This window comes from Microcaecilia unicolor, chromosome 10, assembly GCF_901765095.1.
Source record: "Microcaecilia unicolor chromosome 10, aMicUni1.1, whole genome shotgun sequence".
Lineage (NCBI taxonomy): Eukaryota > Metazoa > Chordata > Amphibia > Gymnophiona > Siphonopidae > Microcaecilia > Microcaecilia unicolor.
Window position 1 is genome coordinate 64,099,066 of NC_044040.1, and position 26,720 is coordinate 64,125,785.

The following is a 26,720-nucleotide window of genomic DNA, read 5'->3' on the forward strand; positions in this document are numbered from 1 at the left end:
GTGGGAAAATGTGGGATACAAATGCAATAAATAAATATTGTACCTGGGGCAGTGGAGGTTTTGGGGGCCCTTTTACTAAGCCGCGTAAGCGTCTACGTGCGCCCAACACGCCAAATTGGAGTTACCGCCCAATTACCGCATGGCCCTTGTGGTAATTTCAATTGTGCCGCGCGTCTGAAAAATATTTTTTATTTTATGACGCATGGCAGCTACGCGCGTCGTGTCATTTGATGCGCGTAGACCGTACCACTAGGTCAATGGCTTGCGATAAGGTCTCAGACTCAAAATGGACATGTGGCAATTTTCATTTTGCCTCGCGTCCATTTTCGGCAAAAAAAAAAAAAAGGCATTTTTTTGTAGGTGTGCTAAAAAATAATTTTGCACACACCCAAAACACACGTCTAAACTACCGCAGACCATTTTTCAGTGCACCTTAGTGAAAGGTCCCTAAGTGACTTGCCCCAGAGTCCCAAGGAGTTGCAATAGGAATTGAACTCCGTTCCCCAGGTTTTCAGCCCACTGGTGAGTAATATTTCAACAAAAACAAAACCAGGAAGTATGTACTAATGCCACTTCTTAAAGGACAAAAAAAATAATTGCTACCCTAGTATCCAATGTAGAGGACACTTGAAAGAGTCAATGGTATCAGCTGGGCAGATGTTGAGGATGTTCGACCATGTGGCATCCACAGTACACACAATGTCTATGGCATGTCTTCATTTGAGAAAGCTCATCCACACAATGGACTCAGGCCACTGGGAGTCTTTTGGACATAATATCCCCCTTTGTGGGACTGTCCTTGTACACAAAACATTCCAATTTGGAAAAGGGAAAGCCCTTTCAAATTGCTCAGATTCAAATGACACCAATGACAGATGTATCGAAACTTGGTTTTCACACCCAGGGTCTGTGGTCTGCTCAGAAACAGCTTCATCTGTTAAATATCCTGGAGCTTCAGAATGCCTGAAGGGCTTTCAGAGATTGATTTTCCAACAAAGTTATATAGACAACCAAGTATTCATTTATTATGTGAAAAAACAGGGAGGAACTGGATCGTACCTCCTTTCTTGCTGATTGCTGCTTTTGATATGATGTAATTTGTTTTCCCTCTTTGCTTTTAACTATATTTTATTATTAACTGCTTAGCTGTTGTAATGATAGTAAATAATAAAAGTAAATTTGAAATCTGTTGTCAGAATGTGGAAATGGGCCATTTTTCATGGGATGTCCCTCAGGGCCTTATATTTGCAGGCAAGGACAACATCCTGGTGTACATGAGTGGTCCTTGGATAATAGTGCCACCTACAAGATTTTTTGAGAGTAGGACACGCGCTTGATAGATCTTTTTGCCACTCTGTTCCACAAAAGAGTTCCTCAGTTCTGTTCCAGAATAGGGATGCATGGCAAACAAGCCTTGAATACCTTCCTCTTTCATTCTTCTTTGTGTATCCTCCAATTCCTCTAATAGAAAAACACTTCTGAAGTTCAAACAAAATGAGGAAACCATGTTTCTCCTTGTCTAGTACTGGTCTAGTTCCCCTTCTATTTGAACTCTCCTTCAGAAGTCCTGTGAGAATGGAATGTTTGTGATACTGATCAGCTAAAATCAGAGAATGTTACCGCATAGAAACATCTGAGTTCCTGGCCCTCACAGCTTGGATCTTGGGAGGTTAATATTAGCTTCTCTAGTCTTGTCTGACAGCATTTCTCAGGTCTTGTTAGCTTGCAGAATGGATTGTACTAGTAGATCATACACTTTTAAATGGATGGGATGTGCATATGGTGTGACTGTAAGGCCTTAGATCGTTTTTTCTATGCTATGCAAAAACATTTTGAATATGTTCTACTGGTCTCAAAGCAGTTATATCAGGGTACACCTTAGGGCAATTGATGCTTATCATGTAGAAGCTAAAAACCCATCTTGGTTCTTCTGATTCTCAGCCCACTGCACTAACCATTAGGCTACTCCTCCACTCATACCGGATAAGATTTGATAGAAAGTGAATGTGCCACTAGGTTTTAATTATGGTGACCTTCACTGTTCTCTCTAAAGTGAGCAGGAGTCTTCCATCTACAGTCCTGCCATTGGGGGTGCTGTTTCACTATCATATTTTCAATAGTGAGGGACAGGCAAGTTCTGTAGGACTCCAGGGAACTTGCCGTCACTAGTTATTGAAAGCACAGTATTGAAACAGCACCCCCTATTGGCACCAATGCAATTGGAGAACGCCCGCTCAGCTTGGAGGAAACAGTAGTGGTCTTTTATTTGGGTCAGTTTGCCACTCAAATGCGTTGATCATAGATGTATGGAACAGAATCCCCATTGTGTTGGTGAGAAAATCTAGTAATGGAACTCGAGAAAGCATGAGAGAAGCTCAGAAGATGCTTGGTTATGAGATTAGACAGTGAAACTAGAGATCAGATGGAGCCTTCAACATTGCAACCATTTTACATTTTCATTAGTATATTGAGCTGTTAAATCCATACAATTAGAAATGTATCATTTAAAGAACCACAGTAACATGCATAGAAGTAAAAAAAACATAGGGAGATCACTTTGGTTGACAACACGCACATCGTTTTCATAAATTCTATAGAGTCAGATTGCTAGTTGTTGATTTTGATGATAAAACATGATATTCATTAGAAGATTTCAGGGTTACTCAGGTGGTAGAATATTTTGATGGTCAGGGATTTTGTTGGTCTAGATACCGTATAATGTGGGTTTGGGGTCCAAGATATGTGATTGTTGTAAGTAAACCACATTATATTGGGTCTCCAATGTAATATATAATAATGAAAATAAATAAATAAGAGAGAAACATTGTAAGTGATCCCATGTTAAATCAAGCTGTGTTATATGGGGTCAGTATCTATTTGAGGGGGTCTTTTACTTAGGTGCACTGGCGTTTTTAGCGCTTGTTAAAACTAGGCGCACGCTAAACGTTAAAGATGCCAATGAGGCATATTTTCAAAGCACTTAGCCTCCCAAAGTTCCATAGAAACCTATGGAACTTAGCCTCCCAAAGTGCTTTGAAAATATGCCTCAGTGTATTCCTATGGGTGACTTTCCTGCTTATTTTCGAACAAGAAGTCCGGCCATCTTCCGACACAAATCGGGAGATGGCCGGCCTTCTCCTAAAGCCGGCCAAATCGGTATAATCGAAAGCCGATTTTGTCTGGCTTCAACTGCTTGCTGTCGCAGAGCTAGCGAAAGTTCAGGGGTGCGTGTCGGCAGTGTACCAAAGGCGGGACGGGGGCGTGGTTAAGAAGATGGCCGGCTTCGGCCGGTAATGGAAAAAAGAAAGCTGGCCCTGACAAGCATTTGGCCGACTTGGTCCTCTTTGTTCACGACCAAGCCTCAAAAAGGTGCCCAAACTGACCAGATGACCACCAGAGGGAATGGGGGATGACCTCCCCTTATTCCCCCAGTGGTCACCAACGCCCTCCCACCCAAAAAAAAATATAAAAAACATTTTTTTGCCAGCCTCAAATGTCATACCCAGCTCCATGACAGCAGTATGCAGGTCCCTGGAGCAGTTTTAGTGGATGCAGTGCACTTTAGGCAGGCGGACCCAGCCCATTCACCCCCCCCTACCTGTTACACTTGTGGTAAATGGGAGCCCTCCAAAACCCACTACCCACGTGTAGGTGCCCCTCTTCATCCCTAAGGGCTATGGTAGTGGTGTACAGTTGTGGGTAGTGGATGTTGGTGGGCTCAGCACACAAGGTAAGAGAGCGTGTACCTGGGATCAATTTGTGAAGTCCACTGCAGTGCCCCCTAGGGCGCCCAGTTGGTGTCCTGGCATGTGAAGGGGACCAGTGCACTACAAATGCTGGCTTCTTCCACGACCAAATGCCTTGGATTTGGCCGGGTTTGAGATGGCCGCCATTAGTTTTCATTATTGGCGAAAACTAATGGCCCCCATCTCTAACGCCAGCGATCTCTAAGGGCAGGCCAAATGTTGAGATTTGGCCGGCCCCGACCGTATTATCGAAACGAAAGATGGCCGGCCATCTTGTTTTGATAATACAGTTGGGTACGCTGCTTGACGGGGTGGGCGTTAGAGATGGGCACCCTTATAGATGGCCAGCCACGTTTGATTATGGCTCTCTTTAGCGTTTAGCACACACCTATTTTTAACGTGCGCTAAAAACGCCAGCGCGCCTAAGTAAAAGACCTCCTTTATTTTGTATATATTTTTTTCAGTTAGTATTTTTGCGTCTAATTTTGTTTATTTTTCTTTTCCTCTTTTTATTGTTTAAATTGTATTTAAGGGTCTGTTTACTAAAGTTTAGTAAAGATATTCATTTACATTAATTGAATGTCAGAATTTAACATATAGGAAGTGCAAAGGCTGTGCAGTGTTGGGGATGTATCCAGCATGTCCCCTGCAGTTCCCACACAGAAAAGTTTCTTACTGCACATTAAGGGACCCTTTTACTAAGCTATAACAAAAAGTGGCCTTAACGTGCCCTTGTGTGGGTTTTTCCTTTGTGTCAACAACCAACCTGTTAAGCTATTAAGTTTCTCTTTAATATCTATATGTGTTTATTTGTGATATGCATTTTTAGGCACTAAATTAATTTGATGTTTTATGCCCATTCATTCGTTCTTTTTTATATAATAAACACTTTATTATTATTACTTTATATTATATATATGTTTTACCTGTACTCTCTTTTATTATTTATTGATTATTATTATTATTATTGTATTATAAATATATTTATTATTTGTGTTATGAACATTTATTATTTTAGACTTCGGATTAGCACACTAAAATGGCATTTACCACAGGACACCTGTGTGTCCAGCGGTATGCCATATTAAGCTGTGTTAGGTGTGCATAAGTGCCTAATGCAGCTTAGTAAAAGGGCCCCTTAATTTTTTCACAATTAAAATGGATGTATTTGATGTCTTATGTTGTACACCCATGCTATCACAACTGACAACACTTGGTAAGTGCAGTGCACTAACTGCAGTGTACAGTCCATGCCCATTCTCCACCCATAACTCACCAAGTTTCTGCTCCTTAATACAGCATGCACTTAACATGCTCTGTCATGGATATTGGGGGTATCTTATTGGGGATATAGGGGTGGGAGGGGGTGTTAGGGTATGTACTCTGGTAGGGCAAAGTGGAGGGCTATATGCTCTAATTTGTGTGTTAACTTCTTAGCTAACTTTAGTAAACAGGCTCATTAATGGTCTTTGTAAACTGCTTTGAGCAATCTTTTGGCCAGCAAGGCTGTATATGAAAACTGTAAATAAATAAAATTAATACAATTGTAATGAACTTAGAAAATTGAAAAGGTTTAAGAAAACTTGATAAAAATCCATTTTTTTTTTAAACTTTGTAGGACGGAGGTTTGCTGATTAACAATCCTTGTGCCTTGGCAATGCATGAGTGCAAGTGCCTTTGGCCAAATGTGCCCTTGCAATGTGTGATCTCACTAGGTACTGGACGGTTTGAACATGCAAGAGAAACAAACGTGACTCATACTAGCCTGAAAGCCAAACTTAGCAACGTAATCAGCAGTGCCACTAATACAGAAGGTTAGTATCGTTTTTTTGTTTCTTTTTTTTTTTTTCAGAAAGAGTATATGCATTAGCCTTTAATAATGATAATTTTTGCATAAGTGATTATTTATTAATAGTTTATTAAGCACCTCCCCTGAAGCTGTACATATTGTAATGAGGGAAGGCAACATAGACACTTTGCAGATCCAGGGGTTATAGAACTACCTTACCCACAATGCCAGGGGGGGAGGGAAGAAAGAGCAACCTAGAAACCTTGACATCGAATCTTCCCCTAGAAAGGAAGGGGCAGGACACAGGGAGAAAACCCATTATATCAGAGGGTGGCCAGTAGAGGGAGCAGCAATGCTAAAACTCCGTTTCCATGGTTAAGAAATCAATATAGGATTCCATCCACCTGAGAGGAGGGAGAGAAAAGGTGCAGGCCAGCCGATGGGAGGGAGGAATCAAGTGTCATGAAGGGTGGAGAGGAGCCTGGTTGGATGGAGGGCATAGAAGAGGGAGTAGATTTACCTGCAGTGGAGAGCTGTTTGGAGGAGCAAATACCCATGGACTATGAGAATACTAATGACCAAAGTTTGCAAGTCTGAAAGAATGGCAGCGGGTGGACACAGAGTGAAGTAGCTGTGAAGCGGGAGGTGTGCTGCCCAGCCTGCAGTACTCTGAGAGAGAGGTATTCAGAGAGCAGGTGATTTTTTCCTTTTTCTGTGCTGTTTTGTATGGACTATGCTTAAAGAGACTGTGTTTATAAAGAAAAGGTCTGAGAGTTTTCCCCTTCTCAAGGAGAACTCTAGAGTGAACTGTCAGCTATATTTTGGGACTTCTGAGAGGTTTATGTAAACTGTCGCTAAATTAGACTGTGGATTTTGAAGGACGTTTGGTGTTGACTTTTGGATTGTATGAAAGAGGGAAGCTCCAACCCAGGAGGACAAAGCTGGAAACGTTGTCTGCCCCACACTGAGGACCACGAGGGTTACAATATCTGCAGGCACACAAATTGCAAACCCCGCAGTATGGCAAAATATAGTGTGCACAAGAAAATATTAAACTATGACAAATTTTAATTAAGTGTTATAAAGAGCACAAAGGAGCAGCACTATTTACATCTGACTGATCTTAGCAGTTCAGTATGACTGCTGAGTTAAAATTGGCACTCTGCTCCAGTTGGTCAGGTCCCATCCATAGAATAGCATTATGATAATCATAGATTGCTAAAAATTTATTTATTTATTTATTCATTCATTCATTCATTCTTGTATCACACAATTATCCAAAAACAAGTTTTGGTTTAATGTGGCTTACATTCTTGAAGTTAGAAGAGATAACATATAAGCATTACAGTTGCAGAGTGGTGTTGACATCAGTAATTCGTATGAATTTAATAGTGATGGTGTTGTATTTAACCTATGACCTTAAAGCTGACACAAAATTCCAGATCTCCCTTTTGTTGAGTCATACCGTTTAGTGTACCAAAGTTAGTAGCTTTATAGCGAGTGATTTCTTTTTTTGTAAGCCAGTTAATCAAATATTCATCTTGATATGTCACTCTTTAGCGACCTTAAACACAAGTGAACAACTAAAATGGCTGAATGAGACAGTAGAAATAGTCACATCAAAATCTTAGTGTAATGCATATTTAACTTCATGAAATTTTCATATCTAATGAGGTCAGCGGAGTTGTGCACTGTTTGCCAGTATGCCAAAGTTCAGGAGAGTTTTCTACAGGGAAAATAGGGAATGATGTATGGAGTTAGATTTTAAATCATCACATTGCAAGTGCATGTCGTATAGATGTTGTAAGAAAAACTGAGGGCCCCTTTTACTAAACCGCGTAAGCGTCTACATGCGCCCAATGTGCTCTAAAATGAACTTACCACCCGACTACTGTGTGGTTCTTGCGGTAATTTCATTTTTGGCACGTGTCCGCAAAATATTTTTTATTTTCTGCCGCACGTAGTGGACGCGTGCCAAGTGACATCAGACACACATAGGTCATTACTGCACAGATTCTTTACCACTAGGTCTATGGCTGATGGTAAGGTCAGACACCCAAAATGGACGCACAGCAATTTTGATTTTGCCGCACGTCCATTTTCGGGGGGGGGGGGGGGGGGGGGGAGGCATTTTCGGTATGTGCACTGAAAAATATTTCAGCGCACGCCCAAAACCCGCGCCTACACTACCGCAAGCCACTTTTTAACCCGACTTAGTAAGCCATGGTAAAATTTGAATTTACTGCGGCTTAATATAGGATTTTACCATGGGCTAATGGCATTTTTAAAGTGGCAACCATTGGGGGTGCTCCCAAGATTTCACTATGTTCAGGTCCCGCATTAAAAGTTTCATTAGCACATAGTACTCTGGAGTTAATGTGGAAGCACTTGGTGCCTCTTATTTAGGAAACGGTAAGTACTCCTATGTTAGCTGGGTGTTACTGGGCTAACTCACAGTTTTTACAATGAATTAACCCCAAAATGCCGTCCATACCCATTTTCTGCTCAAGCTCCACCACTAGCACACAAAAAAACACTTTTTGTACAGTTTACCACGCATTAACTGCTAAATTACCACAAAAAACGTTAATACAATTGTGCATGGTAAACCGCACATTAAGGACTAGATGCAATAAATGGTGCCCAGAGTCAGGCACTGGGGTTATGGGATTCTGTAAATGGTGCTCTGCCAAAGGCTGGTGCAAATGCTTGCACCCAACTGAAGGCAGTTAAGTGTGCAAGTGCACACCTACCTAATTTCTGAGAACACCCCTCCCATGACCACGCTCCCTGTGGAGTAATGTGCTATGAAATTTAGGCACGTACTGTATGTTATAGAATAGGGATAGGGCAGATCTGGTAACATTTCTAATTACTTTTAATTAAGTGCTTGTTAATGACGATTGATAGCACCTAATTGACTAATTAGTTTTCATTCGGATCTGGGATCTGCACCCAAATTTGAGTGACCTATCATGCTTTAGTAGAAGGGCCCCTTATGTGGATGATTGCTTAGCTGATGTTTGAAAGTTCGTGTGAAAAGCAAATAAAGCAACTTAATCTTGAATGCAAGCATTTAAACCCAGAGGAAATAAAAGTGCTTATTGGTAGTGTTTTTGTTGCAAATTACAGGATTTGATTACATGTGTCTCCGTGTTTGCTCAAGATGAGTTAGTGTAGATTTTGCTAGTATCAGGTTCAGAAGGTATTTTCTCTTTCCCTAGTGGACTCACAATCTGTACCTGAGGTAATAGAAGGTGAAGTGACTTGCCCGAGGTCATAAGGAGCTTCAGTGAGACTTGAACCCAGATCTCCTAATTCACAGCCCTCTAACCATTAAGCTACTTCTCCACTACTTGCTTTATCTTCAGGAAATTAATGATCGTAGAGGAAAGTATGTTTGCATACTGGAAAGCTGGAAATTAAAATTATAGCCTTTGAATTCCTTGAATTATCATCTTGAGCGGAGATTATCAGCAATGTCCAAAATTATATCATGCATGAAATATCAGTGTTTCACACTTTAGCAGTTAATGAAAGCACTGATATATATATTCTAACAAATACTTGATCCCGTTCTTTAAATATAGGCATATAAATTCTTCAGATAATAAAACCTCATTTCTTGGACTGTTACAATTGCAGTAATATGATGTTTCATTTGTTTCTGCAATCAATTTTAAAAATATTCACCAATGTGATTTAATGAAAATGGTAATGTTCACATCTGATGGTGCCTCTCTGATGTTGAGCAGACTCGAAACGTGGCAGTACAGCTGAATTGAGGTGATCTGCATTTAGTCCAGCAACGATGCATTGTACTCTGAGAGAACTTGGGGATTTGTGATGTGTGGAAAGAGGTCAATCTTATAAGAGTTAGTGAGAGTTTTTTTTTTTTAATCATTTATACTGAGAAACCACACAGGAGAAGAAACGTAATGAAACATCTTAACAGATAGCAACCCCAACACTCCACTTCCCCTTCCCCTTCCCCAACCACCCACCACCCCATCCGGAGTCAATACAAACCAGACCTGGTGTGCTCTTATCCAGGCCTGATCCAGAAAAGGGGAAAAGAACAACGAGATGAGTGAAATGAAACAGTCAACAATTCAGGACCCAACTACACATTCTATGACGCATAAGAGACCAACGGTTCCCAGATGGATTGGAACCTCCTCCAGTGACCAGGATGGTCCCAGCCTGCAACCACTTAGTTGATTAAGTGGTATATAAGTTTTTAAAATAAATAAAAATAAATAAGATTATAAAAGAGTAGACCAAATTCACCATTGATTAGATTTAGATTTTATTTATAACCCGCCCTTATCCAGGGCGAGGTACAATGTACACTCATAAAAGTACATAACACATACTACACAGAAGTTTAACAAACAAAACCAAATAACGAACCTTGACGTCCATAAACAAAAAGCAGAAAAGTTCAAAATATCAGCCATATACTTAAACAGTAGAAGTAGAGACAGCCAGACACATCAGATGACTAATTTATGCTTAAGTGTCAGCAAATGGGTCTTATGCTTCAGTCCGGCTGGCAAACGATTCCATTCAAAAGGTCCAGCAATCAAAAATTGAGTCACATAAGGTGGAGTGGGTGTTAATCATTGCTGAAATAAATAATGTAACAATATCCACTTTCTTTTGTTAGGCTTAATATCAGTGCCAGCATAATGATCAAACAGGTAGAAAGGTCACAGAGAAAGACAAAACTGAAAAATGTGCTTCACTTGCGACGGAACTTGCATTCAAAAATGCACTACAGACTGACAGGACTAAAAGAAATGGCCAAGAGTGGCATCAGAGGCAGAGCACTTGGGCAAGAATTATAGGGAGCAATACCCATCCTAAAAGCTTGTTTTGGTGAAACATATGCCTGAAACAAAAATTTGTATTGTTGTTCATGATGCACCACAGAGGTGAGCTTAACTAAAAGTTTACACATCAGTTTCTTCATTACGTTCTCCTCTATTGTGAAACTCAAATCTGCTGTCCAGGCTGAAGCCCCCTTTTGAAAGTTCAGCTAGAGTAGGTCACTATGAAGTGTATCACTTGTCAACAAAAAGGTCTCCTGCAACCTCTCAATCGCATCCTCTGTCAAGGGTTCTGCAGGCAATGTCTGAAGATAATGGCGCAGCTGCATGTAAGAGAATCCATCAGCAAGAGAGACCCGATATTGCTGTTGTAGCTGCTGAAACATATTTTCCCATCATCATCAACACAGTGTTTAAGCAGGGAAATGCCCAACGTCTTCCAATGGCGAAACACACGACTGGACAGCCCCACAGGAAAATAAGTGTTAGTGAGACTTTAATAAGAATTGTTTACCCAATGTTCTGTTGGTCACCCATGAAAAAAAAAACATTTCTAGAAATAGATGCTTCTGAATGAATCTGTGACTTTCAGGCCACTCAAAAGTGCATTGGTTGTCTACGCAACTTCTTGCAATTATTTGCAACTATAGCCATCTTCTGGAATATTTTGAGCAGGATAAAGACAATGATCCAGTTTCTAAATGTTGTCATAGAAGGCTGAAACAAATTTTTTTATTTTGGATTTGCTCACACCTTTTTCAGTAGTAGTTCAAGGTGAGTTACATTCAGGTACACTGGGTATTTTTCTGTCCCTGGAGGGCTCCAAATGGAATACTGAACATTAGCACTTTTCAATGATATTTTGTTAGAGCTGGCTGTATCATCCATACTGCTACATAAACAGAGCTCAGTATCCCTTGCTTAGTTTACCTTATTTTAAATGAAATGCTTCAAGACTACAAGTCAAAACCTTGGAGAGTCAAGTCCTGCTTGCCCTGGGATTGGTAGCTAATATGCGTTTCTGCCAAGTACTTGTGACCTGGATTGGCAGTGCTTTTTTTGTGCCGGTACGCAACGGTACAGCGTACCGGCACCTTTTTCTCCTCCTCCCCTCCCCTCCCATTATTTCCAGAGATTCTCCACCTCTCTCCTGCCCTCCCATCGACGTGCAGCGATTTTTCCGTTCTTCCCCTGCCCTCACCTCTCCCATATCCAGCGATTCTTCGTCCCCCAGCGTCCTCCTTCACTGCCTGCCAGCCAGCGTCGGAGTCAGAAGCGAACGGTGCAGGCAGCGATTGGCTGGCAGCGTCGTAGCTTCCCTCTGCAAGTCCCGCCTATGCGTAAACAGGAAGTTGTAGGCGGGACTTGCAGAGGGAAGTTACGACGCTGCCAGCCAATCGCTGCCTGCACCGTTCGCTTCTGACTCCGACGCTGGCTGGCAGGCAGTGAAGGAGGACGCTGGGGGACGAAGAATCGCTGGATATGGGAGAGGGGAGGGACGGAAAAATCGCACGTCGATGGGAGGGCAGGGGAGAGGCAGAGAATCGCTGGAAATAATGGGAGGGACGGGCAGGGGAGAGAGAATTGCTGGACATGGGATGGGAGGGAAGGGCAAGGGAGAGAGAATTGCTGGACATGGGATGGGAGGGAAGGGCAAGGGAGAGAGAATTGCTGGACATGGGATGGGCAGGGGAGAGAGAATTGCTGGACATGGGAGGGAAGGGCAGGGGAGAGAGAATTGCTGGACATGGGAAGGGCAGGGGAGAGAGAATTGCTGGACATGGGATGGGAGGGAAGGGCAGGGGAGAGAGAATTGATGGGATGGGAAGGAAGGGCAAGAGAGAGAGAATTGCTGGACATGGGATGGGAGGGAAGGGCAGGGGAGAGAGAATTGCTGGACATGGGAAGGGCAGGGGAGAGAGAATTGCTGGACATGGGATGGGAGGGAAGGGCAGGGGAGAGAGAATTGCTGGACATGGGAAGGGCAGGGAAGAGAGAATTGCTGGACATGGGATGGGAGGGAAGGGCAGGGGAGAGAGTTGCTGGACATGGGATGGGAGGGCAGGGAAGAGAGAATTGCTGGACATGGAGGGGAGAGAGGAGAATCGCTGGATGGGGAGGGGAGGACAGGGAAGAGAGAATTGCTGGACATGGAGGGGAGAGAGGAGAATCGCTGGACAGGGAGGGGAGGACAGGGAAGAGAGAATTGCTGGACATGGATGAGAGGGGAGAGAGGAGAAATGCTAGAAATGGATGGAGAGGAGAGCAGGAGATAGAGGAGAATTGCTGGACATGGATGGATGGAGGAGTTGGCTAGGAGAGAGGAGAAATGCTGACTTGGATGGAGGAGAGGGGAGAGAGAATTATTGCTTTATATGGATACAGAGGAGGGAAGAGAGATGAGAAATGCTGGACATGGATAGAGGGGAGGAGAGAGGGGGAGTGCTGGACATGAATGGAGGGGAGGAAAGAAAAAAAGAAGATGCACATGGATGGAGATGAGGGAAAGGGAAGAGGAGAAAAACTGCACATGGATGGAGAAAATAGGCAAAAGCTGGATCCATGTTATACCTCCTCCAGTCAATTCCATGGAGGAGGACCCAGCTTTTACTTATGGATGCAGGGCAACAAAAGAAGAAGAAAGGAAGAAAGTAAAGAAATAAATGGAAAGGAAGCCCTGGAAATGGAGTTAAGAGAACAGATAGCAGCAGAATCAGAGACTGGGACCAATATGGATAGAAAAACAAAGTCACCAGACAACAAAGGTAGAAAAAATCATTTTATTTTCATTTTAGTGTTTGGAATTTGTCTTATTTTGCACTGGGTATACTGGAGCTGTAACAGCTTACAGAAATTATTTATAATGAAAAGAAATCACATTATTTTTTCTCCTATACTAGTTTAATATTTTCAATGATGTCTGTTTATATGCGCCATGGCTGGTATAAGGGGTGTGACTAATGTGGGTGTGGCTATAATAGGGGCGGTGCCATATGTGGTGACCCCGCCCACAATGAGTACCGGCACCTTTTTTTCTACAAAAAAAGCACTGTGGATTGGCCACTGCTGGAAGCAGGATACTGGGCTAGATGGGCCATTGGTCTGACCCAGTATGGCTATTCTTATATTCTTATGAATTAGACTCAAGGATATATTCAAATAAATGCTAGTTTCAAGATATCTTTGATAAATATTTTTGCACCCATTTGACAGAAAGATTTCAGATGATGTCCAGGAGTGGCCTCTTTATTTTGCAGCAGTAGCAAAAGTGTGATGTTGGAATTTGAAATCAAATTTCTATGTTCAAAATGCAGAGAACATATTTTCAAAGATGCTCTTTTAGTCAATACAAAGATTTCAGGTTCACAGTGGAAGAAAAAATTAATTAGAAAACATCAAATTAAATTTATTTTATTTAAGTGCTTGAGACACACACACCACACACTGAAATGACCTATAAGTTTACATATTAAAATTACCTTGAAGAATAAACCTATCTCTGTTCAAAAACATTCATAAATAAATTAGCTATAGAGAGAGCAAAAGTTGTTCCCATAACTGTTCCAGAGATATGTTGGTAAAAATACTTCAAATAGAAAATAATTCCTAGTAAGTGTTACAGTGGTTAACTGTAGAAGAAAATCTGTGGGAACTTTAAAAAAAAAAAAAGGAAAAATAGGGTGGTGACACTTTAGTGCAAAAAATACTACTTCTAAGGCTTCTTGCTGTGGGATACTTATATACAATTATTGCACATCCAAGGTCAGCACAAACTGCAGGTACAGAGCCCCAGCTTCATTTTGTAGAAGAGTCAAAAATAGATAGTATCTTTAGGGTATGATTTGATTTGAAGGTTACAGTGCCTTCAGAAACTGGTCTACATAGATACTGGCTCATTGTAATAAGGATCCCCAGAAGGAGACAGTCAGATAACCTGGTGGTTATACAAGGGTCATTGTGAATATTCAGAGTGTAAAACACTGGAACACGGGGATAGCTTAGATTTTAAAACATATATTCAGAGGAAGTTAAAAAATGTGAGTGTCCCCAGGTACATATAGTGTGAATATGGATCTCAGCAATGTAATCTGAATGATTTTTACATTACTTCAATGAATTCCATGATTTAGAAATACACACACACTCAAGGAAATACAATATAAACATTCAACCTCAAATCCTAGTTAATTTAAGATTCCAAGACATTAGGAAATTAAATCAGGAAATATTAAACATTACTCTGTACTTCCCTTCAGCCCATTCTTACAGTAAACATATCTCAAGGGACTTTAACTTAGACTTGAGCCTCCTCTTTGACTAACTGAAAATCCATCAACTGTTTTGGTTCAAAAAAATCAAACAAGAATTGGACTGATCTAATATCACACAAAAGCAAGGAAATTTCAAAACAAACTTACCCAAGGGCCAAAACTCTGGTGCAAAGCTCCAGAAAATCCTGGCATCTCTCTTTTGAAATATATTCGAAAGATCAGTAAAAATTCAGATGTAAAATATTGTTGCAGTCCATCTCTAAAGCAAAAGTGGCTATTGTAGGTTTGTGTTATTACATCTTTGGAGGATTCCAAAAATCCTGTGAGGTCAAAAGAAGCTTAACCAACTTGTGGATAATTTTCTGGGATCTCAGATCATTTCAATACCAGATAATAGGGTTGCACAGTTAATGGCAAAGATTCAGATACTATATTGAGAACTTCCATGCAGTACTTCCTGACCATATCCACAGGAGTTACTATTGGTGATCTAGGAAAGTTCAAAAAGTGCAAGTTATTGTGCCTTACAAGATTTTCCATATACTTAACTTTCCTATTCAGAAAAACATTATCTCTAATCAGAGCTGAGATTTCTGAATTAGCTCTTCATGCTTTGTCTCCATAGAAACGTTTTTAGTAGTACAACTAGATATATCCTGTATATAGTCTGCAACCATCTGGGAAATAACCCTAATATCTTCATGGTCTTTAATGAACGGATTCTTTAAGGAGATATTCAAGTCATTCAAAGTCACAAGAGGCAGGCTCCCTAGCAGAGAATCCAACTACCAGCTCACCGCTTCGGGATGCTGCTCCATCTCCATGAGAAGACTTCCAGGTTGAAGGGGTGCAGTCCACTGCTCCTGGCTTAGCAAAGCCCTGTCTTCACTGCTGCCTGAATTCACCAACCCCAGAAGAAGAAAAGAAGAAATGGTTTGGGGTCTGCTAGACACCAAATAATGTTTGTTATCTTGCGAAGTGGCAGAGACACCCCAGGCTTATTGGGAGCTGACCTGGGTGTACCCTTTCTCTTACCCTTTACCTGAAAACAAAACACCACGCTGTAGGCCTGGTAATCACCTCTAGGATGCTACCTTGGAATCTCCCTAAATGATTTTTAGGGACAAATTGCACCTCCCTTATCGGCTGTTCTAATCACCACAGAGGTCAAGTTCTGCAAAGCCATCAAGGCTATTGACTCCTCCTTAGTTAGATTTGGAATAAAATACTTGCACTGTTCTAAAGCTTTTAAATCTTGGAGAACCAATCAGTCCAGGAGGTATCCAGTCAGATTTTTCAGAAACTATTGATCTGTCTAAATGTCGAAGTTCTTGAGAGGAAAAGTAGTAATTTAGTTGAAATTTATGAAAAAAAAGTTTCGAAATCAGTTCTTACTTGAAATACATCATGTAAAGAGTAAGGGATAAAAGAAAGACCTTTGCCCAAAAGGGCTTCTTCAGTAGATGACAGAGTAACTATGGTTGTCTCTCCCTGAGTTGAGAGTTGTCTTGAGGGACACGACCCTGGCGTCCTCTGCTGTGCCAGGTTGCTGTCATTCTTCTTGAATTTGATGGTAAAAAAGAGCCTTCTGCCCCTGATCTATGCCTGCTACTGAAAGAACTATCAGAGAAGGGTTCAGAAGCCTCCAATCTATTTCTGCCAACCAGTGCATGGTCGTCATTCTCCAGTCTCATCCATGGGTAGACATACCCTTCCTTATAGTGTTTCTCGTCCCATTGAAATTTTTTAATATGGATATGTAATTCCTGACAAAAAATAGTTGACTTTCTTTCAAATCGGTGAACTGTGGTTCAAACTCTTGTTTAATACACACAGGTTTTAACTGAGTATCTGTTTTAATTTTTACTTACTCAACATGGCGTTGAGCAGTTTGGATAACCAAAAGCATCAAATCTAGGGAGCATCTATTCAAGATTCTAATCCACTGTGACACAAACTGTTCATCGTCCAAAAACAAATGGGGTGCTTTATTCATCCGTAGCCCCCTAGAAATATGTTCTTGTTTACAGTAATCAGTTAAAGAAGTTGAATGCAGCTATATCGTATAGATCAGTGTTTCCCAAGTCCAGTCCTGGAATACCCCTTGCCAGTCAGGTTTTCAGGATATCCACAATGAATATGCATGAAAGAGATTTGCATATAATGGAGGCAGTGTATGCAACTCAAATTCATGCATACTTGTTGTAGATATCCGGAAAACCTGACTGGCAAGAGTACTCCAGGACTGGACTTGGAAAACACTGGTATGGATCCTTAAATGTTTGCAAAGCGCGTGCTAAAAATTCCCATTTTCAGCTCTTTCTTACCAAGTCTGCAGATGTCTGTTGCACTAATTTTTTTTTTAATGCTTGAGTTTTTCTGATGCATTTTCAGTACAAGTGCAAACACATGATGAAACTAGTACAAAAATATATACTAATCCATTTATACATCAGGCTGTGGCTTCTATTTAGTAGGTAAATTACTGAGGACCTCTTTTAAGAAGCCGTGCTAGCGATTCCCACGTGGCAATGCTGATGAAGCCCATTGAAAATGAATGTGTTATGTAAGCATTTGATTTTTTTTTTCCCCCTACCACTAAAAGTTTGATGCTTTGTGCCCAGTGCATGAATATAAATAAATTTCACATGTATATATACTGTCACATCAACCTTGTTCTGCTTAAAACTAGCAGTCGCAACAGGGTAGAGGTTGATAATATATACCAAAAAGATCTGCTTAGAAGTTACATTTTTATTCCTAGTCAAATGTCTTGAAAAATACACAATATTTTTCATCTGTTTCATGATCAGCAGTTTTTTTTTTTATATGGATACATCAAGCTACATGATACCATGGCAAATTTTAAAGTGAAACAACCATCCATCTGAAAAATTGTAAACATCCATAATTTCCATTTGTTGATTCTTTTCTCTTTCCAGTCAGCATTAAGTCACAAATTGGAGCTCCTGCCAACCATTTTAAGGCAAACCGTTCATACAACACTTTGTTCCAAGTTTGGATTTGTGCAGTGTACATCATTTAAGTACTAATCAGTGTTTTGCTTATGTCAGAATTTGTCACAACCTATAGCAACTGCATTTTGGGCCTTCATACTGTCGTTTCACAAACCAGCATTGAATTCTGCATCATCCTGCTTCTCTTTTCTCCATGTAATTAATTTTTTCCAATTTCTTTCCTCCTCTTGGTGGACTATTGGTAGCCATAGTTGCAGGATAGGAAATATAGGAAATGATTGCAGATAAAATTCATATAGCCTTCTCAGTCTTCCCATCCATACCAGCTTCTAAGTTCTACAATCCCTTCTTCCTTAGAGATATTCTGTGTTTAGCCCATGCGTGCTTGAATTTTTATTTTCTTGAGAAATGTGTTTTACAGCCTGTGAAAATGTATCTGATTTTCAAGAGCATTATTGTTTACTAAAATGTTAATATCAGACTTCATATTAAAGGGAAAAACTGCACATATTCACATATATTCATTCTGTTTAAATTGATCTAGTTTTAAATTTAGTGTGTCATAATAGCCTTCTGTGCATCTTGTACCATATCAAAAGTAGTTGTCAGTATAGGTGTCAGAATAAAATTAGACTGTCATTGGTAATATCCTCTTAATCTTTCTAGACTTCCCTTTAGCTTTTTACAAGAGGAGACAGAGCTTGAAAGGCTATTTACCTCAGGAGATAAAATAACTAATGGGGGTGTTCTTATTCCTACTACTATTTAGCATTTCTATAGCGCTACAAGGCATACGCAGCGCTGTACAAACATAGAAGAAAGACAGTCCCTGCTCAAAGAGCTTACAATCTAATGAAGAAAAAATTCACCAAATTCTTATTCTGTATGAATAGTGGCTCTGGATCTTTTTTTTGTGTGCTGTGAGTGGGGGGAGAAAGGGTACTGGGAGGGGGGATCCAGATGGTGGGGAGTCCACAAGACTACCTGGGATTTTTCAGGTAGTGTTGGGGGGGAGGGGAATTATGGGGGCAGCTCTGGGAGATGTCTCCTTTCTGGTGGGGGGGGGGGGGGGGGCGGTAAAGGTGTCCCGAGGCAATGGGCTTTTTTATGCCTCTCTGTCAGTGCGGGAGCCAGTCCCCATTCATGCACTGACAGGAAAGGAGACCTTTTTTTTTTTTTCTTTTCTTTTTGCTGTTCATCAGCAAACGACTGCATAGTACTGCCATGGTGTATGCTGATTTTTCTTAAAGCTCACACTTTACATGGCAGTAATGTGCATACCATTAGTTTACTGTGGTGAGGAGCAAAAATTATACGTTCAGCTTGTGTTAGAAGCTGTATGCTAAGCCATCTGCATCAGCCTCTCTATGCCTGTGTTTTTGTGCCTGTGCACTTTTCATTCAAGTTGTCTATACCTCTAGTTATAGTAGTCTTGAGTATGGAAACGTCTAGTGAATACATTTGTTTCTCCAAGTTACCACAAAAGTTCAATCTATTAGAACCCTAAATGTGCTTTGGACATCTTAGTAGTGCATTATATTTCTAGGTATCCTTGATACAGTATGCATGTGACTGTTCTTATACCCCACACATATGATTGCTTTAGGTAGTTTACCTCAAAGTACTGAAATACAAAGTACCTCATAGGAGCCAACTTTTCAAAATTATTGGGGGGTGCTTAAACGTCATGTAAATTACCTTTCCCTGAACACAGTCAAGGATTTTGTTCAATATTGGGGGTGCTGAAGCACCCATGAAGCTGGTTCCTATGAAGCACCTTATATACCTAATGTTCACACATTGTTTTGATAATGATTCCATTCTCTAAGACTGATTTTAGTAGTTGGAGAGAGCCTGGTCAAAGGTTATTCTGTGACGAGGCACTGTGAGAACTCTGAGAGATTCTTAGTGTGGTGTGCTTCCTGATTTCATAACCTTACTTGTTCATGGTGCAGAATATCCCCAGGGGTATAGTAATAGTGCACTATAGCTAGACAGTTTCCAGCAATGTCATTTCAGCAACCCATGGAGTACAAGAGGAGCTCTGAAATGCAAGCCATGCTAACTTCTTATAGCTGCCAATACTTGTGGCAAGACAGCTTCATAAATGTTGCTACAGATTTTTATTCTATTTATTTGGCATTTGTTATACCTTATTTCACTCAAGTGATCTTGGCAACTAAACAGAAGGTATCAGTGTGTGTGTGTGGGGGGGGGTCATACCAAAACTATTAAACTGAAACAGGTCACTAAGCAGAGATCCAAAAGGAAACTACCTAGCTGTGGACATCTCCACCTCTTGCCCCCTCCCGCAGAGCCATTTCTCCTTCTCTTTTCTATCCCACCCATAGTCCAGCATCTCTCCCTTCTGCCCCTAGATCCAACATCTCCATCCTTCTTTTCCCCTCCTGTGCAGCAACTCAACTTCCCTCTCCTCCACCCTAATTCCAACATTGTTCCCTCTCTTTTTCCTCTTCCTTCTCTCCCATTGCCCACCATCTTTCTCTCTTCCTTGCATCCTTTCCCTCCCTTGAATCCTATGCAACATCTTTCTCCCCCCTGCAGCATCTTTCCATCTCTCCCTCCCCTCCACCACCATGTCCAACATTTCTTCCTCATCCCTCTGTCCCCTGTGCAGCATCTCTCCCTCCCTCCCAGGTTCAACATTTCTTCCATTTGTCCTTCATCCCTTCTGTGCAGCATCTCTCCTACCCTACCCTACATCCAACAATTATTCCTCTCTTCCCCCCCCCTCCCCCCGCGGCATTTCTCCACCGTCATGTCCAACAATTTTTCCTCTGCTCCTATGTCCAGCAGTTATCCTTCTCATCTACCCACCCTGTGCAGCATCTCTCCTCTCCCTACCCTCCACCCCATGCCCAACAGTTTTCCCTCTCCTGCTCCCCCCATGCAGCCTATCTCCTTCTCTCCCTCCCCTCCACCCCAGTGCCCAACAATTTCCCTCTCTTCTACCCCTCTCCCCCATGCAGCATCTTTCAAAGGGTCGCCGGCTGTAAGAATTGCTGACACAGAAGTCTTCCCTCTGCCATGTTCCTCCAAGGAAATTGTATTAGATTTTTTTTTTTTTGGGGGGGGGGGGGGGGGACATGGCAGAGGGAGGCTACTGGGTCAGCTGGCAGCAGCGGCAGTGATTCTTACATGCTTTTGGCAAACCTTTGAACAGGTGCTAAGGGAGATTTAAAAAAAAAAAAAGTGGCAGGAGCCTAGCTTGTTCCCTAATACTGGTGTTGGAAAAGGTTCATCACTGCTGGGTGGGCTTAGTCCCACTCGTGGCTACGCCCCTGACTCACTGCATCACGTGATCTGATGTTGCATTTTTTAGATGTATGATTTATTGTATAGGGGAAGAAGCATAAATTTTGACTATGCACATAATCAGCTGTAAAAATATTGTATTACTGGTAGTGTTATCCATCTTGAAATTTGAATCAAGTAAATAGATATCAAAAATAAAATGAGATTATTAATCTTTTGAATACAAAAAGTAGATAATGTAATGGTTAATTAAGACTTTGTTTTACTAATTAAATATGACGGTTCATACAAATGACAATTTTGATTTTACAAGATAGCGATTGAATTTGGGAGTTATGTATACTTTATTCCAGCATGCATATGTTTTTGGGGTTTTGTTTTCTTTGACTTTTTATTTTTTTGACTGGACTTAGGGGGTTCTAAAACAAACAGTTGTTTGTGTCCTTAGTACCTTCAAGCTCTCAGTATATCTGATATCAGCACATCTCTCAGCCATTGGAAGATGCCGAGGAGATAGATTTTACAGTCATATAAGGTTAGGGACAGTACAGAAACAGTCCTTATAACACTTCTGACTAAATTCAAACAAATTATTGCAATTGGTAATAATGTTCTTCTCCTCCAATTTGATATGTCCAGCGCGTTTGACATAGTTAACCATGGTGTTCTATTAAACATTCTAGAATACTTTGGAATTGGCGGAAATGTATTGAATTGGTTTCATAGCTTCCTAACTGTAAGAACATACCAAGTGATATCTAAATCGATCATATCATATATCACCATGGAGACCTGGATGTGGAGTACTTCAGGGATCGCCGCTTTCACTGATTCTCTTTAACTTAATGATGTTACCATTGACCAGATCACTATCAAACCAAGGCCTAAACCCATATATTTACGCTGATGACATTACAATATATATTTTGTTTAAGAATGACTTATCAGAAATTGCTGATAAAATTAATAACAGCTTCCAAATAATGAACTCATGGGCGGATGCATTTCAGCTTAAGCTTAACGCAGAAAAGACACAATGTCTTATCCTTTCATCGCAGTATAACAAGACCAATTATACCAATATAAATACACCAAGCCACACTCTTCCTGTTGCGGATACCCTGAAACTCCTGGGTGTTACTATTGACTGAAATCTTACCCTAGATTGTCATGTGAAAAATGTTACAAAGAAAATGTTTCATGCAATGTGGAAGCTTAGAAGAGTGAAACCTTTTTTCCCCAAGGGAGGTATTCCCCAAACTGGTGCAATCATTGGTACTGAGCCATCTGGACTATTGCAATTCCATTTATGCAGGATGCAATGCGCAAACCATTAAGAAACTCAAGACTGCCCAGAACACCGCAGCCAGACTCATATTTGGAAAGGCGAAATATGAAAGCGCCAAATTCCTTAGAGAAAAATTGCATTGGCTTCCATTGAAAGATCGAATTGCATTCAAACTCTGCACCTTAACTCATAAAATCATCCATTGAGAGGCCCCATCATACATGTCAGACCTAATTGACTTATCAGCACGAAATACCAAAAGTTCATCACGTACTTTCCTAAACCTCCACTACCCCAATTGCAGAGAACTTAAATACAAATCAATACATGCATCTAGCTGCACCTACCTCTGCACACAATTATGGAATAAACTACCAAATACTATAAAAACAACGCACGACTTGACAACCTTCTGCAAGTTACTGAAGACGTACCTGTTCAAAGAGACAAAAAGAATGCTCCTTAATGACTTGATTCCTAATCTATACCAGAACCAACCAATATTGATCCCTTCTAATTTGATTATTTTATCATATCATTATTGAACATTATATCTTATCCTGCTCTCTCTTATATGTTATGTATTATCATTTTATTTACCCTATTTACCTGTTATTCTTGCACATTAATTGTAACAATATGCTGAACCTCTTACTCTGTTAATTGTGATGCCATTGCAACATAATGTAAGCCACATTGAGCCTGCAAATCGGTGGGAAAATGTGGGATACAAATGCAGCAAAATAATAAGGGGAAATACCAGTGATCTTAAAGGAACAGACTGCCTTAGAATTCCTTCCCAGCACAAACCATGACCAAATTTCCACTGCTGTCTCTCAGCTCCTCAGATCCTTTGAAAGGAAAATGAATAATTAGAGGAAATGAATGATTAAGAGGGAGGCGAATGAACAGAATCGAAGAGTCTGCTGTAATTTATATGTAATCCAGGGAATTAAAAACTACATCATATTATGAAATTATTGTAGTAGTAAAGGATAAACGTATGTTTAGATAATTCTGTTGCTTTAATTGATTGAGAAAAGGACAGCGTTTGTCCCCTCCTTAGATTTAGGAGGTGTTAAAATAATGTGCTAAATTGATCATTTTCTTGAAAAGAAGGTAAAGCACAGATAGCGAGAAACCTCTGTCATGGCAAGGAAGTTTTTTCAGGCTTGGAAGTAGAAAAAAGCTACACAGCATGTAAGATTTTTTTATCCTGTTAAGGAAGCAACTGGTATTTTTTTTGTCAACTGTTAATATAGCTTACGTTTTTTTTTATTTCTAATATAATGTCCAGGAAAGAGTAGAAATCATTGTTCTCTTCCCAAGTTCATCTAAGAATAAAATATCTTTGTGTCCGTTGTACAAAACTATTACAGTAGAAATAAAGCATTTAAGGTCAAACTATTATTTTGATAGTATTATTGGAAGCTGAAATACATTTCCCATAGGAGATAATTTAAGAGCCTTTTTACTAAACTGTGAAGTAGTTAATGTGCAAATCAACACATTACCTTGCTGGCATGAGAGTGCACACTAATTTGCGCATTATTGGCATGCTGTGGTAGGGGGCAAGAACTGGGTGAGTTATGGGCAGAGAATGGGCATGGACTACATATTGCAGTTAGCACATGGTATGTACTGTGCACCAGGGCCAGCTTAAGGCATGAGCCAGGTGAGGCACTGGATCAGGGAGCAAAGCAACACATTCTTGCTACTATTTAAAGAACAGTTAAGGAATGATGCTGATGTGGGTGGGTGAGTAAGTGAGGGGCTGGCGGCTGAGGAGCTGGTGTAGGCACCAAGATGGGTGGGCGCCAAAACAAGAGTTGTCTCAGAGCACCACAATCCTTTGAACCAGCTTTGCTATCATATGTGCAATTGGCATAGATGCACTTGCCACTTCCATAGAAGCGTATCCACATTAATTGTTCATCATTGTGGTAAGGACCTTTTCTGTGTGGTAAGTGCAGGGGACATACTGGGCACACCTCAACATTTAGGGGGAGATTCAGTATATGGTGCCTAAAAAATCAGTGTGGAAATCAGTGTCAACAAAGCATATTTTTTAAGCGGCACCTAGATTTAGGCGCAGTATATAGAATATACTTAGTTGATGCCTCAGCACCTAAAACTACGTGCATCCATTTACACCAATGAAAATGTGGCGTAAATCCTGACACGTACATTTGCGCACACTGGGCCATATTCACTAACTACATTTGTAAATTTAGAAATGCCCACAAAATGCCCATTTCTCCGCCCATAACCATGCCCCTTTTGCCTGCGTGTGTTAGAAGTTCGGCACACTTCGTTACAGAATACACTAAGGTTGTGCATGTAAATTCTAATTATTGCCAGTTAGTGCTCATTATTGCTTGTTAAGTGCTGTTACCAGTGCTAATTAGCTTGTTATAGAATCTGCTTGGATCTGTAGGCGTGATATATAGAATCCTCAGGTTAACGTGTAACATTTGCATCTACTATGCCTTAACAGCAGAAAATGCTGCAAATTAATAAAGGAACCTCTTAATACAGTTTTATGTTAAAGGTAGTACATCTTAAAATGGAAGATGGAAAACAAACCATATTATACACTGTGTCCAGAAAAAATGGGGGACCCCCCCCCCCCCCCCATGTTTTTCCAAATAACCCAAAAATGTCTGACTGCAGCAGAAACTTCTGCCTGAAATTCAGGATGTTTCCGATTACTTTATTTTTCAATAGGATGGAGCACCAGTGAATTGAGCTCGCAAAACAGTTGAGCTCTTAATTAATGAAACCCCAGAATTCATTGAGCCAACAAATCGTGAATGTATCAAGGTTGAAAGAGGACACTTTGAACACAAATTATGAATTAACTAAGAAAAAAAAAGTAAACTATTATAATAATGTATTTTGAAAGGTCACACTTAATGTTTAGACAATTGCAAATTATTTTGAAACTATGTAAGTGGTCCTATTTTTCCGTACACTGCGTGGTAGTATAATAGCAAAAGTGAAGAAAAACGTTTACAAAGTCCTATTACAGACTGGGGGAAGTGAGATTTATTATTCATATCCTCTAATTATCTGGATTGCTTTTAAAGGAAAGCCTTAACAGATCTTATTGGATAACATTTGATTACAATTGAGTTTTAATAAAACTGATGAAGCTGTTGCTGTCTTATTTTTTTAATATCTAAATAAGAATTTTTTATGTCTCAAAACAGAAGTTCATATCATGCTTGAAGCCCTATTGCCGCCTGATACCTACTTCCGATTTAATCCTTTTATGAACGAGGGAATAACACTGGATGAAAACCGCAAAGAGAAGCTCGGTCAGTTGCGGATGGATGGACTCAATTATTTAGAAAGAAATGAAAAAAAATTGAAAAAAGCAGTCAAAATATTATTACAGGAAAAGACAACCAACCAAAAAATTAGTGACTGGCTCAAATTGAAATCAGATATGTATGAAGGTCTTCCATTCTCCTCCAAATTGTGAACTTTGAATACAAAAATGACCATGGATTTATTATTTTGTATGAAGCTTATACTAGGGAATTTGGACCAGTACAATGGATCATTGCAGACTTCATATATATTATACTTTCCAGCTTTGGGAATGATGGGGGAAAATAGATGCTGGAGTATACTTTTCTTCCATTAAACACAGGTCCAGTATTGCATATTTAAAAAAGAATACAGTTTTAGGATAGTCTTTTACCTTTCTTCAGCTTATGAGTGTGAGTAAATTTTACCAAGATACTGCTGCTGTTTTGATTTTTGTACAGTTTTTATTTGGAAATATTTATTAAACTACAGTATTGATTTGTGTTAACTACGCTATTGATAATTCTGACAGATGAAATGCACAAAATTTTTATAGATAGCTTTTGTGATTCATGAAGCAGCATGCTTGGTTGGTTAAATGGTCTGGTATGAAGCAGTCAATCAAGCATTACAGTTTTCCCTACCATTTTGTCTAAATAAATCATATGTATATTTAACTTGGAGTATTATTCTTCATGCACTGTTTGAACAGGAGTACACAAATTAATACTGAGTTTTGTACATAAAACTGAATGTGACTCTTAAACCTTTAGAAACATTTCTCAATAGGAAAGAAAGGTTAACTAAATGATTTATTTCTGCAAGTGAAAATATTTGTTAAATTAGTCACTCCTGTACAATGCTTCTATTAGGAAAAAAAATAGTTCATTGGTATGAACATAGAAAGATGGTCTTTGAAGTATGTACTTAGAGCCACCTCATAAGTTGTGAAGGGTATGTGCAGTCCCAGTTACTATCCAAGATAACTTCAAAGGCCAACTACAAGCCCAGTGGTCTTCAAAATTGGTAAAAGTTATTGCTTTAATTAGCTGGAGAATTTAGGGCTATATCTTAACAAGGGTGTAAGGGGGCAGAGTTTATCAGGATAGTATTTCACTGATAGGCATAAGCTAAAACTAAATAAATACATGAATAAATATTAATCAAGTCTTCAAGTTCTTCTGCATCAAGGAAGTGGCAATAGCAGGTTCTGAAGCATATTGCT

The 26,720-nt window shown here is 40.1% G+C and overlaps 1 protein-coding gene across 2 annotated transcripts in view; it reads left to right on the top strand.

Moving 5' to 3' along the window:
* The window catches only part of PNPLA8 (patatin like phospholipase domain containing 8), a 123,571-nt gene extending 97,399 nt beyond the window's left edge, over positions 1 to 26,172 (top strand). For both annotated transcript variants that reach the window (XM_030215919.1, XM_030215918.1), the window contains exons 9-10: positions 5,365 to 5,560; positions 25,393 to 26,172. In XM_030215919.1, coding sequence (XP_030071779.1) covers positions 5,365 to 5,560; positions 25,393 to 25,667 — 471 coding nt within the window. In that variant the 3' untranslated portion in view covers positions 25,668 to 26,172. The remainder of the gene's footprint in view (positions 1 to 5,364; positions 5,561 to 25,392) is intronic.
* Positions 26,173 to 26,720: the final 548 nt, after the last annotated feature.